This window comes from Balaenoptera ricei, chromosome 11, assembly GCF_028023285.1.
Source record: "Balaenoptera ricei isolate mBalRic1 chromosome 11, mBalRic1.hap2, whole genome shotgun sequence".
NCBI lineage: Eukaryota > Metazoa > Chordata > Mammalia > Artiodactyla > Balaenopteridae > Balaenoptera > Balaenoptera ricei.
Window position 1 is genome coordinate 98,970,498 of NC_082649.1, and position 15,751 is coordinate 98,986,248.

A 15,751-nucleotide genomic window follows, 5' to 3' on the forward strand; every position below is an offset into this window, starting at 1 on the left:
TTATTTTTGGCTGCGTTGGGCCTTCGTTGCTGCGTGCGGGCTTTCTCCAGTTGCGGTGAGCGGGGGCCAATCCCCGTTGCGGTGCGCGGGCTTCTTATTGCGGTGGCCTCTTTTGTTATGGAGCACGGGCCCCAGGTGCACGGGCTTCAGCAGTTGTGGCACACGGGCCCAGCCGCTCCGCAGCATGTGGGATCTTCCCGGACCAGGGATCGAACCCGTGTCCCCCGCACTGGCAAGCAGACTCCCAACCACTGCGCCACCAGGGAAGTCCTGTCTGTCAGGTTTTTGTTTCCTCTTCTTCTCCCCTTCTTTTCCCTTTCCTTTCCTCTCGCCTTCCTTCCCCCCTTTTCTGTCTCTTTTTCTAGCATTTCCCTGCTTCCTGCCCCAGCCCTGGATTCAGCCATTTCACCAAGAAGCACTGGTTCCTTCTTTTGGAAAATGTTATTAAACACCAAGATCAGGGCACTAGGTGTCCTCCTTGCAGCTGTGCTGCCCTTGCTTCTGGGCCCTGGCAGCTCACAGAAAAAGGAAACACATGTGTAAAATAACTAGCTCACTTACACACACAGATCTATAAATATTTCTGTATGTATCCATCTGACTCTATATTAAGCTAAACATGAGTTCATTTTAAGGTCTCCAATTCTAATCCACTACCACATGGATAGTTTTAGCCTTATTTGTCTGTAATCTCTCCGCCAACAGTCAGAAACCTGACTCCCATTTGCCATCCACTTAAGACAAAGACACACAAGTAACATGACAGAAAAAAAATATTACGCTAAGCTACGGACAAGCAGAGTTAGACAAAAGTCTTCTGAAATAAGTCAGGGAAAAACCCCAGCAAATACATATTAGAGAAATATTTAAGGTTCACACATCAGTGCAAATCAAAGAGTACAGAGAAGTATACTTTAAAATACTTTCTAATTCTTGATCATGAAGAAGCAATTCTGTGTAAAAAACATTTAAAAAATAATTGCTATTAAATGTGCCAAATAAAAGGTTAGCTCTCTCCCCCCCTTTTTGTCCAAGGAGGATTCAAAGGCACACAATATCGTCATCTATTAATGAGGTACTTCTAAAGACTTTCCCCAGAAAGACCAGCGGGCTTCTTCTGCCACACCCTGGAGAGTCACGTCCGAAGCGGAGAGGACATCCAGACACCACAAGGCCCATTAACACTGCTCTAACTGCCGCCGAGGAGAAACAAACCAGGATAATGAGGAAATATTCCCGACAATCAAAGAACTCCCAGTTCCGTGCTTGTGATTTTTCTAAGACCCAGAGATTTTTATTTAGTATGTTGGTGAACTTCAGTTTGATAAAAAAAGATTACTTCATACTTCAGTTCATTATCTATCACACAAGAGGAAAAAGTAAATTGTTTCTCATCAACAAACACATTTTCCTCCAGCAGTTTGTGGACCCATTTGTCTCAGAGCTTTCTAGATTATCTGTCCCTTTCTCTCCCTGGCATCTGCTCATCTACCCCTTATTCAACAGCCCGCAAATACCCTTACGTCTCCCCTTCCTGGCAGCGACGGGCAAGCGAGCTTGGCAAACAGGGGCACAGAGGGGCAATGAGCTCTGGGACTCCCCCCACCCCCGCTCCTGCCTTCTCTTGGGCCCGAGATACAGACAGAAGTCTACAGTACCCCATTTGCATTAATAGAGTCTACAGAAAACCAAACCAGTTTCCTGTCTTCAGTTGGAATCATGGCCTGGGCAGACCCCACTGGTGCCCTGCCCCTATCCCCTTGCCCTAATCCCCTGACATACTTGATCTCCAAACGTAAGCGCCTTTGCCTGCCGTGCTAGAGCCAGCTCTGTCGCCAGCATGGAAGGCTGGAAGCAGCGGGGAGCAGCCCCCAACCAAACGACATACCCCTGCCCCTTGCCTTGGGTGGGACAACTCAGGTGTGTGTTTTAAACCAGCTCCCAGTTCCCAGGAGGGATAAACCCCAGTCGCTCACAGTGACGTCTGGTTTGATAATATGCCCCTTAAATGCTATCTTCCCTTTCCTGTCGCACTTGCCCACTCCCGACAGCATGGTTCTTTCACCTTCTAAATTAACCACTTCCACTCAAATCCTTGTCTCGGGGTCTGCTTCTCAGGAAGCCCAAACATTTCAAGCACTGCATGTTTACACTCTTTCAAGAATGTGAAGAGCGAGCCGGCTTGGCCATAAGCATTATCAGTCAGGCAAACTTGGGCTCTGAGGTCAACTAGACCTCGGCTCAAGTCCAGGTACTGCCATCTACCATGTGTACAACCCTAAGCTGCTTATGTGACTCCTTAGACCTTTCACTTCCACTTCTCTAAAATGGGCTTGCCTGTGGACTAAGCTATATAACACAGAACACTGCTAGCACTCACATATTGTTGAGTCCAAAGACCTCCTACAAAACCCATCAGCTTTTCAATAGCAAGCATCAAGGGACACACCCCCAAGGACTCTGAGCTCCTCTCCTCAGAATCCTCATCTTGCTGTACTCACTAATTCTGAACTATTAGGTTTACCCAATCCTAACCAAGACCTGCACTGAAAGAACTGACTAAACCAAAATCGTAATCTCAACACACAAGTCAGCTTTGCCCCTCTGGCTGAGAGGCCACTTTGATGACAGAGGTAGTGTTTCCCATTCCCTTCAACAAGCAATAAACTCAGCGTGGTCTTATCAACAGGCTAATGGTGCCAGTACTCTACATTCCTCAGATGAGTGTCACAATGGCACTTTTTCTCTTACGATTTCCCCCATCATTCTCCAATTGACTCAGAATTTAAGAAAAGCTGAAATTTAACTACTCCTTAAATTTTCCAACAAGTTGTAATCAAGATCTCTTCACATATTTTTGTTTTTTGCTCTCTTGCTCTTAAGAAGTTTGGACAGATAGCTCTTGGAAAAATGACTGAAAAGTGAGGAGAAGTTGTACCAAAATATATGAAATTCATGGCCCATAGTTAATACGCCTCTTTGTCAAAGTTTCCGGTGTTCTGTGCCTGTCTGTATTGGAATTCCTGCACAAAGATGCTGCTACTGACCTAGCATCAAAGAAGAGGTAATGGTTTTGGCCAGGAAGTGTGAAAAGTTAAAATGTACTCATTCACACCTTACCTGACCCAGATTCTTTTATGACCAGCACTTGGCATCTGCAAGAAGGTTCACGCAGGTTACAGGTTACCAAGCAGTGAAATTAGGTGGTCTCTGTGATCCCCTTCATTCCTACTGACATCAAAGTCCCTGCTTCATTAGCCCACACTCTCGAACACACCAAAGCTGAGGTAACCATGTTGGGTCGGTCCTGAACAGACTGACTGAAATAAATATGGTTTCAGCGACTGAAAACAATACTCAGCAGCCCATGTAGATTCCTGGCTACCACTTTTTTTAGCCAATAAATCGTAACTATAAATCTTTCTTTTAAAAAATCTTCTGGTATAAACAAGCTTCTCTGATTATTGAAAATGACCCTTTCCAATAAATTTTTTTTAATTTTAACAATTTCACACTTACAAAAAAATGACTCTTAGACCCTTCACCCAGATTTTCCAATTGCTAACACTTTGCCACATTTGCTTTCTCACTCTTTCTGTGTGTGTGTGTACACTCACACACATACACGTTATTTTTTTAAGCACTGAGAGTAAGTTTCAGCCATCATGTCCCTTTAACCCTTCAGCATGCATTTCTTAAGAACAAGTACATTCACTTACACGACCATAATAAAATTTTCAAAATCAGGAAATTGAATACTGATATAATATTACCTAATCTATGACATTACTCAGTTTTTTCCAGTTACATAAAAAGTTTCTTTTTAACTTATATTGCCTAGAATTAAAGTGCAAAAATATTTTTTTAAAATAATGATCTAAAGTTTCTTCCAAAGAATAGCATGACCACTATTCATCTCTACATGAAGATTAAAGCTTCCTGTCTAGGGTCATAATCAAAAGCATCTTTTCTTATAACTTAGCACTCAAAAAAAATGCAGTTTTTTCTGCTTGCCAAAACTCAGGGAACAAAAGCCCTCTCTTCTTAAGAAGAACAATAAGTGAATTTACAGAAATTTGGACAAGTCTCTTGAACTCCCGGGAGTCATCTAGGAGGTGTACAAAAATCTAAAATTCCTATCAATTTTTTTTATCATCTGTCTTCAAATTGGCAAGAAAGAATCAATATAACATTAATAATTAAAACTCTAAAAGAGGTACTTATTTAAGAGTTAAGAATCAAATTAGCAACAAACAATTTCATCCTAGTAATTATTTGGATTAGATACACCTATTGGATCTTAAAGTAAGATTATTCGTAGCTGTCAATCTGGCATATTACATCAATTTAAATACTGCTCTAACACAAAGAAAACCAATAGTGTAATTCAATAAGATCTATAATCTGTATTACAGCATGACTACATGAATTAAAAAAAAAACTCAATTTATTTTCACTCACATTAGACCTAAAGCAGCATGACTCGTCTCTTTAAAAGAGAAAAAAAAAGCATAAAAATTTACAAAATATTATGATTCTTGTGTATTAAAAATGTTCCTCTAAGTATCCATGTACCCATACTGCTGTCTTTAGAAGAATGTACATATGAAAGTGTTAACCCAAAGTTCTTTCTGGCTGATAAAATTTTACTGGACTCTTACTTTTTGTTTACCTAAATTTTCTATTTTTCACAATAAGCATGCATAACATCTAAATTAAAAGTTGTTTTGAAAATCTAGGGCTTTACAGTGAAAGCAATAAAACTATCATAAAAAGAAAAAGTGAGAAAATTTTCATAAAAAATGAACACTTCAATATACAAGGAATAAGCATAATTCTAGAAGGTTGATTCATGGTCTGCAATGGTCAAGTGGTAAAAGAACACAGATAATTTATCAACTATTACACTTGTCAAAAATAACAGGATTACAGAATGTTAGGGTTGGAAAAGATCTGAACAAAGTCACTGAGTGTCATGTCTCATCTCCCTTCCATGTGATGTCTGAATTATGGAAAATAAAAGTTGGACCAGACAAATAAAGACCACTAATCTCTGAAATGCTTTGATTCCACTAAAGGCATTTGGTTGTGATGGGTCCCTTTTCACTTTGAATTCTTGTCCTGATTTCTAAGGTGTTAATTAACCTAATCAACTGCGTATCTCTCTTGACCATTTAGATTTTAGAGTCACTAAATCGCACTGGCATTTACCAATGGATCACTATACTTTGTGACAGCCTTCTGCCAGGTTACCACCAACTTTATGAGTGTTATGACCGACTTTATTAGTTTCCAACTAGGTGGTAAAATTATGCTTGAAGTGAGTTAGGGACCTTATTCATATTCAGATACCACATTTCAAAAATCTAAGACAACATTAATGGTAAGAGGAACCATTATTTTTAACTTTTACATATCCAGAGTTCTTTTAAACCTATGTAGACATAGGTTTTTATCTTATACCACTGTTGTACATATATTTTCTAAAAAACTGAAATAAGTTGGTTAAAGTATTCCTAAAACGTATTCAGATTCGGAACCCTACTCTTCATCATGTTTTGACTCGACGTCTATGATGTCTGATTTTTCCCTCACAAAGTCATCCTCTGTACCACTGAAAGCACTGGAGATAAAAGCATTTCTCCAAATTACCTGACAATTGTCTCCAGGCATTTCATCTAAGGCACTGACACCCATTCTGCAAACTAAACTCATAATTTTGTTTTTCTCAATCACATAAACTGTGACTGGAAGATGAGCAGCTTCTGTTCACAGACAGCAAGAAATGTCTGACAAATTGATACTTGACACCCAAACAATAGTCTTTGCAACAGATGAATCAGTCAGGCTCACTGTTATTACTTTGAAATTTTTCCCATCTATTCCAAGGGATGTGACCATTTCTCCTGCCTTCAGTAGGTCATGTAACAAACAAGCAATCCTTTGCACATAGTTCACTAACAAGTCTTCAGATACTTGTGGGCATCTTTAGGTCTTGTAAATCACTTGGCTGTTTTGCAAGAAAATACAGAATTGCAGTCATTCATCCAACAGTGAACACTACCTCGCTAACATCAAACTTTCACCCTGCTGCATTTTGTTACTTTCTTCATACACAACTTTTTTCTCATTATTTTGTTGAAGACATTTTAAATGACAAACCAATGTAATGTTAACAATACATGTAACTCAACTGAAACTCACACACTGGCAAGTATATCACAACTACCACCTGGCTGGCAGCAACTGTAAAACACCATTGATCACTGTACCTATCACAATTTCAGACATTAAAATGTAAAACAGAAAATGTACACCTTAGAATCAAGAAATCCTTCACTTAATAATGGTTGTGTAGTAACCCAAGGCAGGAGATTTTTTTTAAATGAGTGACAGACTCAATTCTTAAGGACTTTGATGAGTAATAATAGGAAGGACAAGGATAGTCAAATAACTATAATACAAGGCAAGATTTGATTTAGACAAACTGCTATGGAATTCAGAGACGCTGTTACAGGAATTCACAGAGGAAGTCAAAATTACTTCCTGCATAGTGGGAAGAATAAGAGAAGAGATCGGAGGAAGGGCTACGAAAAAGGGTCATCTGAGGGCAGACTTAAGACATGAGTGATGGAGCAAAGTCTCAGAGGAGGTGAATGAATTCATCTTAAGAAAGAATATGTCTTTAGAAATGTATTAAGAAATATATCTTTCTCTTACAATTAACAGGAAAGAAGTGGTCAGAAATTACAAGAAACCTTAAAATGGAAAGGAAGATCTGGAGACAGGTCAGATTAGCTGCCTTGATGAACTGGGAGACAAGGTGTTCATTCAAAGTGAGGAAAAAGACACAGGCAACTGGGTTGGAAATGCAATAAGGAGTAAATTAGGTGGTGAGCACCCAGCTGAGGCTGAATTAAATGAATTTTCAATGGAACTAATTAGCGCAGGCTCACAACTTTCTAAAGTTCAGAACAGAAGTAGGAAAAAAAAAAGGTAAATTGTGGGATTTACTCTATGATATAATAGCTTAAGAATTAGAATGAAGGAATAGAGGACTATGAAAGCATTTCTGAAATATCAGTCCTAGAGGCCCAAGTTTTGCAGTATTACTGAAGGAAACTCAATTGATTTGGTCTTTATAAAACCAGAATAATCATATATTTATCAAAGACTCTCACATCTATTATCTCATTTCATCTTCCCAATAGATCTGAGACAGAAGATATTTATACATGCTTTTCATAGCTATGGAAACGGACTTCAAAAGATTGACTCCCAAATCACCCAGCAGATCCTGACCCAAAGCCACTCAACTGTAAGCCTGTACTTTCCTGCTGCACCACAGCTGCTCCCCCTGCACCCTTTCTCCTCCACAGTCCACTCCGGAATCGGCTGCCCAGTGGTCCGCCCTGATATCAAAGCAAATACCACTGCACTCCCACTCTCCCTTCAGCCTGAGTTTCTAGGTCTTATACAAGGAACAGACTCAACATTTTAAATGTAAAAAACCTTAGACTGATAAAATGACAGGGCAAATTAAAAGGAGGGTATAAAAAGGTACTTAATTAAATTAAAATTTTAAAGTTTAACATATTTAATATTTACAATGTGTGTAACACTTCTTTATACTTGAGATATGAGTACCAGACACTGACCGATTTCTCAAGGCAAGCCACACAAATCCTCATATTCGGTCTCTAAAAGCTAAGCTTCCAAAGTGTGCAAACAAAGTCGATGATTTTTGTCCTTGTTAAAACTACAATTAGAAACAACCCAAACGTCCATCAACTGATAAATGAAAAAATAAAATGCATATCCATACAATGGAATATAATTTAGAAAGAAGAAGGAATATAGTACTGAAACATGATACAAAATGGATAAACCTTGCAGATAGTATACTAAGTAAAAGAAGCCAGTTACAAAAGACCACATATTGTATGATCCTGTTTATATGAAATGTCCAAAATAGGCAAATCAATAGAGACAGAGTAGATCAGTAGTTGCCAGAAGCTAGCAGAGTTGGGAGGAACTGTGGAGTGACTGCTAATGGGGATGAGGTTTCTTTTCAGGGTGACGAAAATGCTCTAAAATTGTGGTGATGGTGGTACAACTTTGGCAAGACAGTAAACACCATTGAATTGTCACCTAAATGAGTGAATTGTATGGTACGTAAATTATACCTCAATAAAGCTGTTAAATATTCGCAATTAGCAGGTAGTTCCACTGGTCATGGGTGTATTGGGTGTGTGTGTGTGTGTGTGTGTGTGTGTGTGTAGACATATATACATGCATAACTAATTAAAGTGTGGAAGAATATAAGAGCCTACTTTGAAAGAAATTAAATGATTTAATAACCCTCTCACAGTTCAGTGATAACAATAAGTCAGTCTGAGGCCAAGACCTCCAACAAACTCATCCTGTTTCCCACACTCTCACCACCAGATAAAAACACAACTGGCTGCCATGTGTCTCCCCTTTCATTTTCCTCCATTCCACCCTCCACTCCAAATTTATAAAAATGTCCCATTTCATCCTGGCATTCCAGAACATTCGGGCCTCTCGTGACTATGCTTAAAAACTCACTCTTATTTCCCTGAACTCTGTTTCTCCTCCGTTTCTACCCTGTACTCCGTTAAGTTTTGTGTTTAAAAACAAACACTACCCAGTGAACTTACAGGAATGGCCTGATCCAGAGTAACTGTGCAGCAGAGCCACAGCCTTGCAGAAACTCAGGCTACCGTATGTTCTGCCTTTACCCAACTCGGGATAAACCGTTTCTGATCTTGTAAATGTTCGGGGCAAAATGAGAAGATCTTCCCTTCCTAATACTTGATTCTGAATAACCTGAAGCTGTTTTCCAAGAACCCTAGGAAAGCAAAGGTCCTTGGGTATATTCTTCTCATAAAAAAATTTCTTCTTAATTTGATATTTTAGATTAGACATAATCTATCATTCTAGAGTACTGTGAACAATTTTTAAATGAACAAATACCAAAGATTAAATAACATGTTGCTGTTAGCATTTAAAATTGGTACAATTCATTCAGAAGGCAACAACAACACCCACCAAGGTCAAAATGATGCTAAAGTTAAGGGAGTAATTCATTAGAAACAAAAGACTTCCTATAGGGAGAGCTCTACCACAGCTTTAGGTGTGTAAGTATAAAAAACACTGGGGAAGATGTAGAAATCCAATAGAAATTGAAAAGTTTGGTCAATTATGGTACAGAAACCCAACAGAATGCTGCATCTACTAAAAAGTTATAAAGATGAGGTAGAAGCATGGGTAGCATTTATCATATAAAGTGAATCGCAAGAACACAAAATGGTAACTATAACACAACACTATGTCATCTTTCAAAAACACATCATCTTCTTAAATTGTCTTTTAAAAAATTTGGAAAAATGACTCACCTCCAAATCTCTCATTATAAAAGGTTCCCCATCCATTCTATTTGCTCAATTAAATTTTTCTTTCTTTTGTCTTTCTGGCCATCTCTACTTTCTAGTATAGCCGTGTTTATCTCCTTCACTCATTCTCTTGATAAAAATTTCACTGCCAGTCATGCTCTCTTTTCTAACTCTAGGAAAAATATCTATATAAAGGCTACATTTGCAGCAACATGGATGGACCGAGAGACTGTCATTCTGAGTGAGGTAAGTCAGACAGAGAAAGACAAATACTGTATGATATTGCTTATATGTGGAATCTAATAAAAGGGTACAAATGAACTTATCTACAAAACAGAAATAGAGTTACAGATGCAGAAAATAAACTTATGGTTACCACGGGGTAAGGGGGAGGGGGAAGGGATAAAGTTGGAAGACTGGGATTGACATATACACACTACTATATATAAAATAGATAACTAATAAGGACCTACTGTATAGCACAAAGAACTCTACCCAATACTCATAATGGCCTACATGGGAAAAGAATCTAAAAAAGAGTGGATATATGTGTAACAGATTCACTTTGCTGTACAGCAGAAACTAACACAACATTGTAAATCAACTATGCTCCAGTAAAAATTAAAAATAATTTTTTTAAAAAAAGCCTACAAAGCAGAAAACAAAGTCCCCAGTGACTGCTGCACACACTTCCCACATCCTGCCCTGATCCCTTTGTGAACCTTACAAAGCAGCAGGAGACAATGGAAGGAGATGAGGAATGGCACCAGGCCTCAAAGCTATTTCTGGTTATTTTTGCTGGTCTCTTAGCATGCACAGAAAACAGAAATTTTAAATAATCAACTACTGCAAGTTTCTTACCTATTGAATGAATCTGACTCTGGTGAAGAAAGAGCTACCTCTTGAATATCAGTACAACTGGAAGAATCATCTGGTCTGTCAGGCTCTAGTTTCCCTGGGGAGTCCAGCTTTGACTGAGGGAAGTGGTTTGTTACTGAGGGCATATCTGAGAATTTCATTTTATTATCTTCCTGTCCTAAAAAGGAAAAAAGAAATGAAAGAAAGAAAGAAAAAAAAGAAACATTTAAGAGTACCTTAAAATTTACAACCTCTGTATATTTATTATTTCCACAACATTTAATATTGCTATTTGGTAAAATAGAAGTTTATGGAACACTGATTCCAAAACTCTAGTGACGGCCAGAGAATAAGAATTAGCACTACACTGGTGCTATCTGGTTATACTGTCCACCCAATGTATTTCCAGATTAATTAATTCAAAAATAAAATGTTCTTTAAAACCAGGAGCAGGGAGAACCTTATAATTCTAATGAGGCTTTTATTTACAGTATTACTAAAGAATTCCTGAATATTTCACAGATCAGAGAATAGTGATAAACATAAGAAACATGACAAAAAAGGATTAAAGATTCAATTAATAAGAGAACCACAATATTTGTCACTGACTGCTGAATGGTAGTGAATCCATCTGGACATTTTTCTAAATCTGTTACATAGAATCTAATATTCACTGGGGAAGAGAAAAACTAATCAGACACAACCAATATATCTGTTTGATCCAACACATGTCACATTTCTGCACATCCCTTGTCATATTCTCACTTTCTGAGGTCTCTTATTGCAGATAAAGATAAAGGCCCAGGAAAGCTGGGGGGATGCAGACACAGTGTTTGCAGGAATATGACATGGAGATGTGACCAAATATCTGTGAATATGAGTGCAGAAAATCATCTCTGTGCAGGATTCTTCAGTGTCCAGGCCCCTCCCTCATGACGTGTTTCAGGGCTCTGCTGGGACTTCACTTGTGCTGGCTTTAAGATTCAGGGACCGAGTGAGTTCTTGACATGCCTGACACGTGCTACTGGGATAGAGCCCCCTTTCATGTGTTTGCTCACAGAAGCAGAGCTTTCACACATCACTCATGCACTTGTGGAGGCAAGTGACCTTTAACAAAGGACACCAACAAGAACTGTCAAGGTTTTGTTATAAAGATAACGTTTATGGAAAAAGAATAAGACAGATTGTTCAAACAAACAAAAACCTTTCCAACTCCATATGGTCAAGATTTTTCCAGAAATAATTATAAGTTTTTGTTACACTCGCAAACAGCATACATCACACAAGAGTATAATTTCTAAAAATAAGCTCCTGATGTTGTCTGGCTTTCGCTAAGCCTGCTCATTACCAAAACAAAACCGTACCCTCTAATGTTTATCTGGGAAAGGGAAACAAGCAGTTAACTAAGAGGACCATCCAGGATCTCTAGGATATTCTCTTGTAAACAGACACCTAGGACCAGGTTGAGAGGAATCAATCACTCAGTAAACCCGGTGAACCCAGGCACCTCTATCACTCAACTGGCTGGGAGAATGCAATCAAGCCGGCAAACCAGGAAGCAGGAATTCAACATAAAACTACCTTTTATTTTTGCACCTGACTTATATTCTTCTCTTACTTCTTCCCCTCTTATATAAGCTTCTACAGGATAAATTCCCTCTTGCAGACAAATACCATTCAACAACTGTGGGCACTGAAAGTCAGTTATCCTTCATATCTGCCCATGGATCTCAGGACGGAACTCCAAATAAAGCTGAAAACATGAGGCCCCGACATTAAACCTCCCTAAAGAAACGTAACAAAAACAGATGAAGGTTTTACTTAACAGGATACATAACTTGTTCACTTATATTGGTACTTTAATGAGCAAGTTTACTCTAAAGAGCAAAAGTTACACTGGTTGTATGATGCTATACAAAGCCCAACCTTTCGGTCTGTGCCAGTCTGTCTGCCTCTCTCTCACACTCCCCAGCCCTCCCAGACACACGCGTTCATGCGCAGCTATCTACCAGCAGCACTCATCTCTGAACCCCAGACAGAGCAATATTCACGTGCACATACACAAAGAATACACCACCCCTGACTACAAGCAATCAATCATTTTCAAAAGAGATTCAGCCAATAAACAAAAATATTCTCTTAATCCGAGATATTAAGCCAGATTTTCTCAGGAGCTCAACTACTCTCTGACAATGTCCTTTAACAACTGCATGAACAGATTTAACTTGTTCACAAAGACCATGAAGTATATACTTATACTCAGGCAGCAACCTACTACATGACACCAGGAGAACTGAGGACAAAAATAAAGAACGCAATAGCACTGAAAGAATAAAACACTTAGAAATAAATCTAACCAAGGAGGTGAAAGACTTGCATGCTGAAAACTACAAAACATTGTTGAAAGTAATTTTTAAAAAGACAAAAATGAATGACAGACATCCTGTGTTCATGGAACGGAAGACTTAATATTGTCAAGATGTCAAGTAACCAAAGCAACTAATCAATGCAATCCCAATGGCACTTTTTGCAGAAATAGAAAAATCCATCGTAACATTCACATGGACTCTCAAGGGAACCAAATGGCCAAAACAACCTTGAAAAGGAAGAATAAAGTTGGAGGAGTCATACCTTCCAACTCTGAAATTTGTTACAAAGCTATGGTAATTAAAACAGTATAGCACAGGCGTGAGGCTAGACATACAGACCAATTAAATAGAACACAGAGTACAGAAATAAACCCTCACATACATGGTCAATTTTCAACAAGGATGTCAAAAGCATTCAACAGGGAAAGGACAGTCTTTTTAACAAATGGTGCTCAGAAAACTGGATTATCTACATGCAGAAAGATGAAGATGGACCCTTACTTACACCATATACAAAAATTAACTCAAAGTGGACCATAGACCTAAACATAAGAGCTAAAACTATAAAACTCTTCAGAGAAAACACATAGGAAGATCTTCATGACACTGATTTTGCAACAACTTCATGGCTATAACAGCAAAAGCACAGGCAACAAAAGAAAAAATTGATAAACTGGTCTTCATCAAAATAAATCACTCTATGCATCAAAAGATAATATCATGAAAAAAAAAAGATACTATCATGAAAACAAAAAGACAACCCAGAAAAAAGCTGAAAAATATTTGCAAATCATATATATAAGGGATTAATATTCAGAATATTTAAAGAACTCTTAAAACTCAACAACAACAAAAAAACAAGCCAATTAAAAAATGGGCAAAAGACTTGAACAGACATTTCTCCAAAGAAGAAAAACAAATGGCCACTAACCATATAAAAAGACGCTCAACATCATTAGTCATTAGAAAAATACAAATCAAAAAACCACAATGAGATACAAATTCACATCTACCAAGATGGCTACAGTAAAAAAAAAAAAAAAAAAAAAAAGGAAAATAACAAGTGTTGACATGCATATAGAGAAATTGGAATCCTCAAGCTTTGCTGGTGGGAATGTAAAATGGTGCAGCCACTATGGAAAATAGTTTGGTGGTTTCTGAAAAGGTAAACAAAGAATTACTATGTGAACCAGAAATTCCATTGCTAGGTACATATCCAAAAGAATGGAAAGCAGAGACTTGAACAGATACATGAACACCAATGCACACAGCAGCATTATTCACAACAGCCAAAAGGTGAAAATAACCCATTACAGATGAATGGATAAACAAAATGTGGTATATAGATACAATGGAATATTATTCAGCCATAAAAAGTAATGAAATTTTGATATATGCTACAACATGGGGACCTTGAAAACATTGTGCTTAATGAAATAAGCTGACACAGAAGGACAAATAATATATGATTCCACTTATATGAGGTACATAGAATAAGCAAATTCATAGACAAAGAAAGTAGACCAGAGATTACCAAGCGTTGGTGGGGAAAGTGGAAGAGTTATTATTTAATGGGTACAGAGTTTTCGCTGGAGATGACGAAAAAGTTTTGGGTGTAATAGTGGTGATGGTGATACAACACTGTGAATGTACTTAATGCCACTGAATTGTACATTTATGAATGGTTAAAATGATAAATATGTTTTGTATATTTTAATCACAATAAAGAAAAAATAATAAAGAATTTTCTAGTATACTTTCCTCCATTATGATTGTTCTGTTCACTGGTCCAAACCCTGGCAACATAAATATAATATCAATCTCAAATTTTAAAATGGGTTGAAATTGGAATGTGCTGTGTATTAGCCTTAGATATTTTAGCAGAACATTCCATCCAAAGTTAATAGCAGCGACCTATAATAAAAATAATTTATTCTCTTTGTAGGATACCTAAGGATCTGCAGCAATAAATCCTATACCTCAAGCTTAAACAACTAAAAAACTTCTGATATCTCATTAATGGAAAGGAAGACAGATTTTAGAAACTGTGTCTTCAGGACATCTCCACAATCATTCTTCCCAGAGTAATAAACCTAGTTTATTAATAAACATCCAACAACTGCTATATGTCTGAAAATACTTTTGCCCATTTCAAATACCATTTAAGTCCAAAGTAAATTCCTTTGGTTTTTTCATTTTGATATTAAAAATTATAAAATTCCATATACTTCTGTTTTTAGTTAAAGTCTCTTACCCCTGCATACAGATAATAGCTTTTCTGTAGATTCATCTTCTTCTGTTACTTTTTTTTTTGACATTCCAACAGTTTTCTTATATCCTTTTTTGGCTTGATCCACCAGACGCTGAAATTCATTCTGATGTTTTATACCTGAAATTCAAAAGATCTTCTCAGTAAATCAAGGACTATAAAAGTTACATGTCTACAACCGATGGACTGAACGTCAAGAATAACACAAGCTTGCTCAAGAACAACACCCTTTGGACACACTTACAACGAATTTAAAAGGCCTGGGGAGCTGAGGAAGCATTCTTTTATATCTTCCCCGTTCCTCAGATACAAACTTGAAACATGATATTCCTAGTTTGCAACTGTAGGTTTCTTCCCATATCCCACTCTTTTAAAAAGGCTTTTGATAGAGCATGAAAGATGCTGTTTTCTTAAATATAACCAAAAGACACCATTCTAACTTCCAAGACACAACCGAGTACTAAGAGGAAGAACATTAACTGAGTATAAAAGCAGAAGCTTCTAGGAAAGTTGGATAAAAACATAGGATATCTACTTTAATTCCCCCTTTTTCCTTCACATTTCTTGCCTGTTTCCTATCAGAACCCCTTTAATAATCTAAGATCCCCACCACCACCAATCTACCTTATCTTAGGATATTATAACTAACCAATCTTAATTTACTACTACTTTAACACCTCTGAAAATAATTTAAGCCTGACCTCCAGGTCACCATTATTAATGTACATTAATTTACTCAATAAAGAGTAGCCGTTCGTCATTCGAGCATGGACTTGAACACATCTATTTGTGATTCTGAACCATGGTTCAAACAGCTGAGGCTGTACTTACTTATCTAG

The 15,751-nt window shown here is 37.6% G+C and overlaps 1 protein-coding gene across 5 annotated transcripts in view; it reads right to left on the reverse strand.

Moving 5' to 3' along the window:
• RAD18 (RAD18 E3 ubiquitin protein ligase) overlaps window positions 1–15,751 on the reverse strand; it is a 99,844-nt gene that overhangs the window by 24,236 nt on the left and 59,857 nt on the right. For all 5 annotated transcript variants that reach the window (XM_059937723.1, XM_059937726.1, XM_059937724.1 and 2 more), the window contains 2 exons: window positions 14,898–15,032; window positions 10,278–10,452 (listed from right to left, as the gene is read on the reverse strand). In XM_059937723.1, the coding sequence (XP_059793706.1) occupies window positions 10,278–10,452; window positions 14,898–15,032 (310 nt within the window). The remainder of the gene's footprint in view (window positions 1–10,277; window positions 10,453–14,897; window positions 15,033–15,751) is intronic.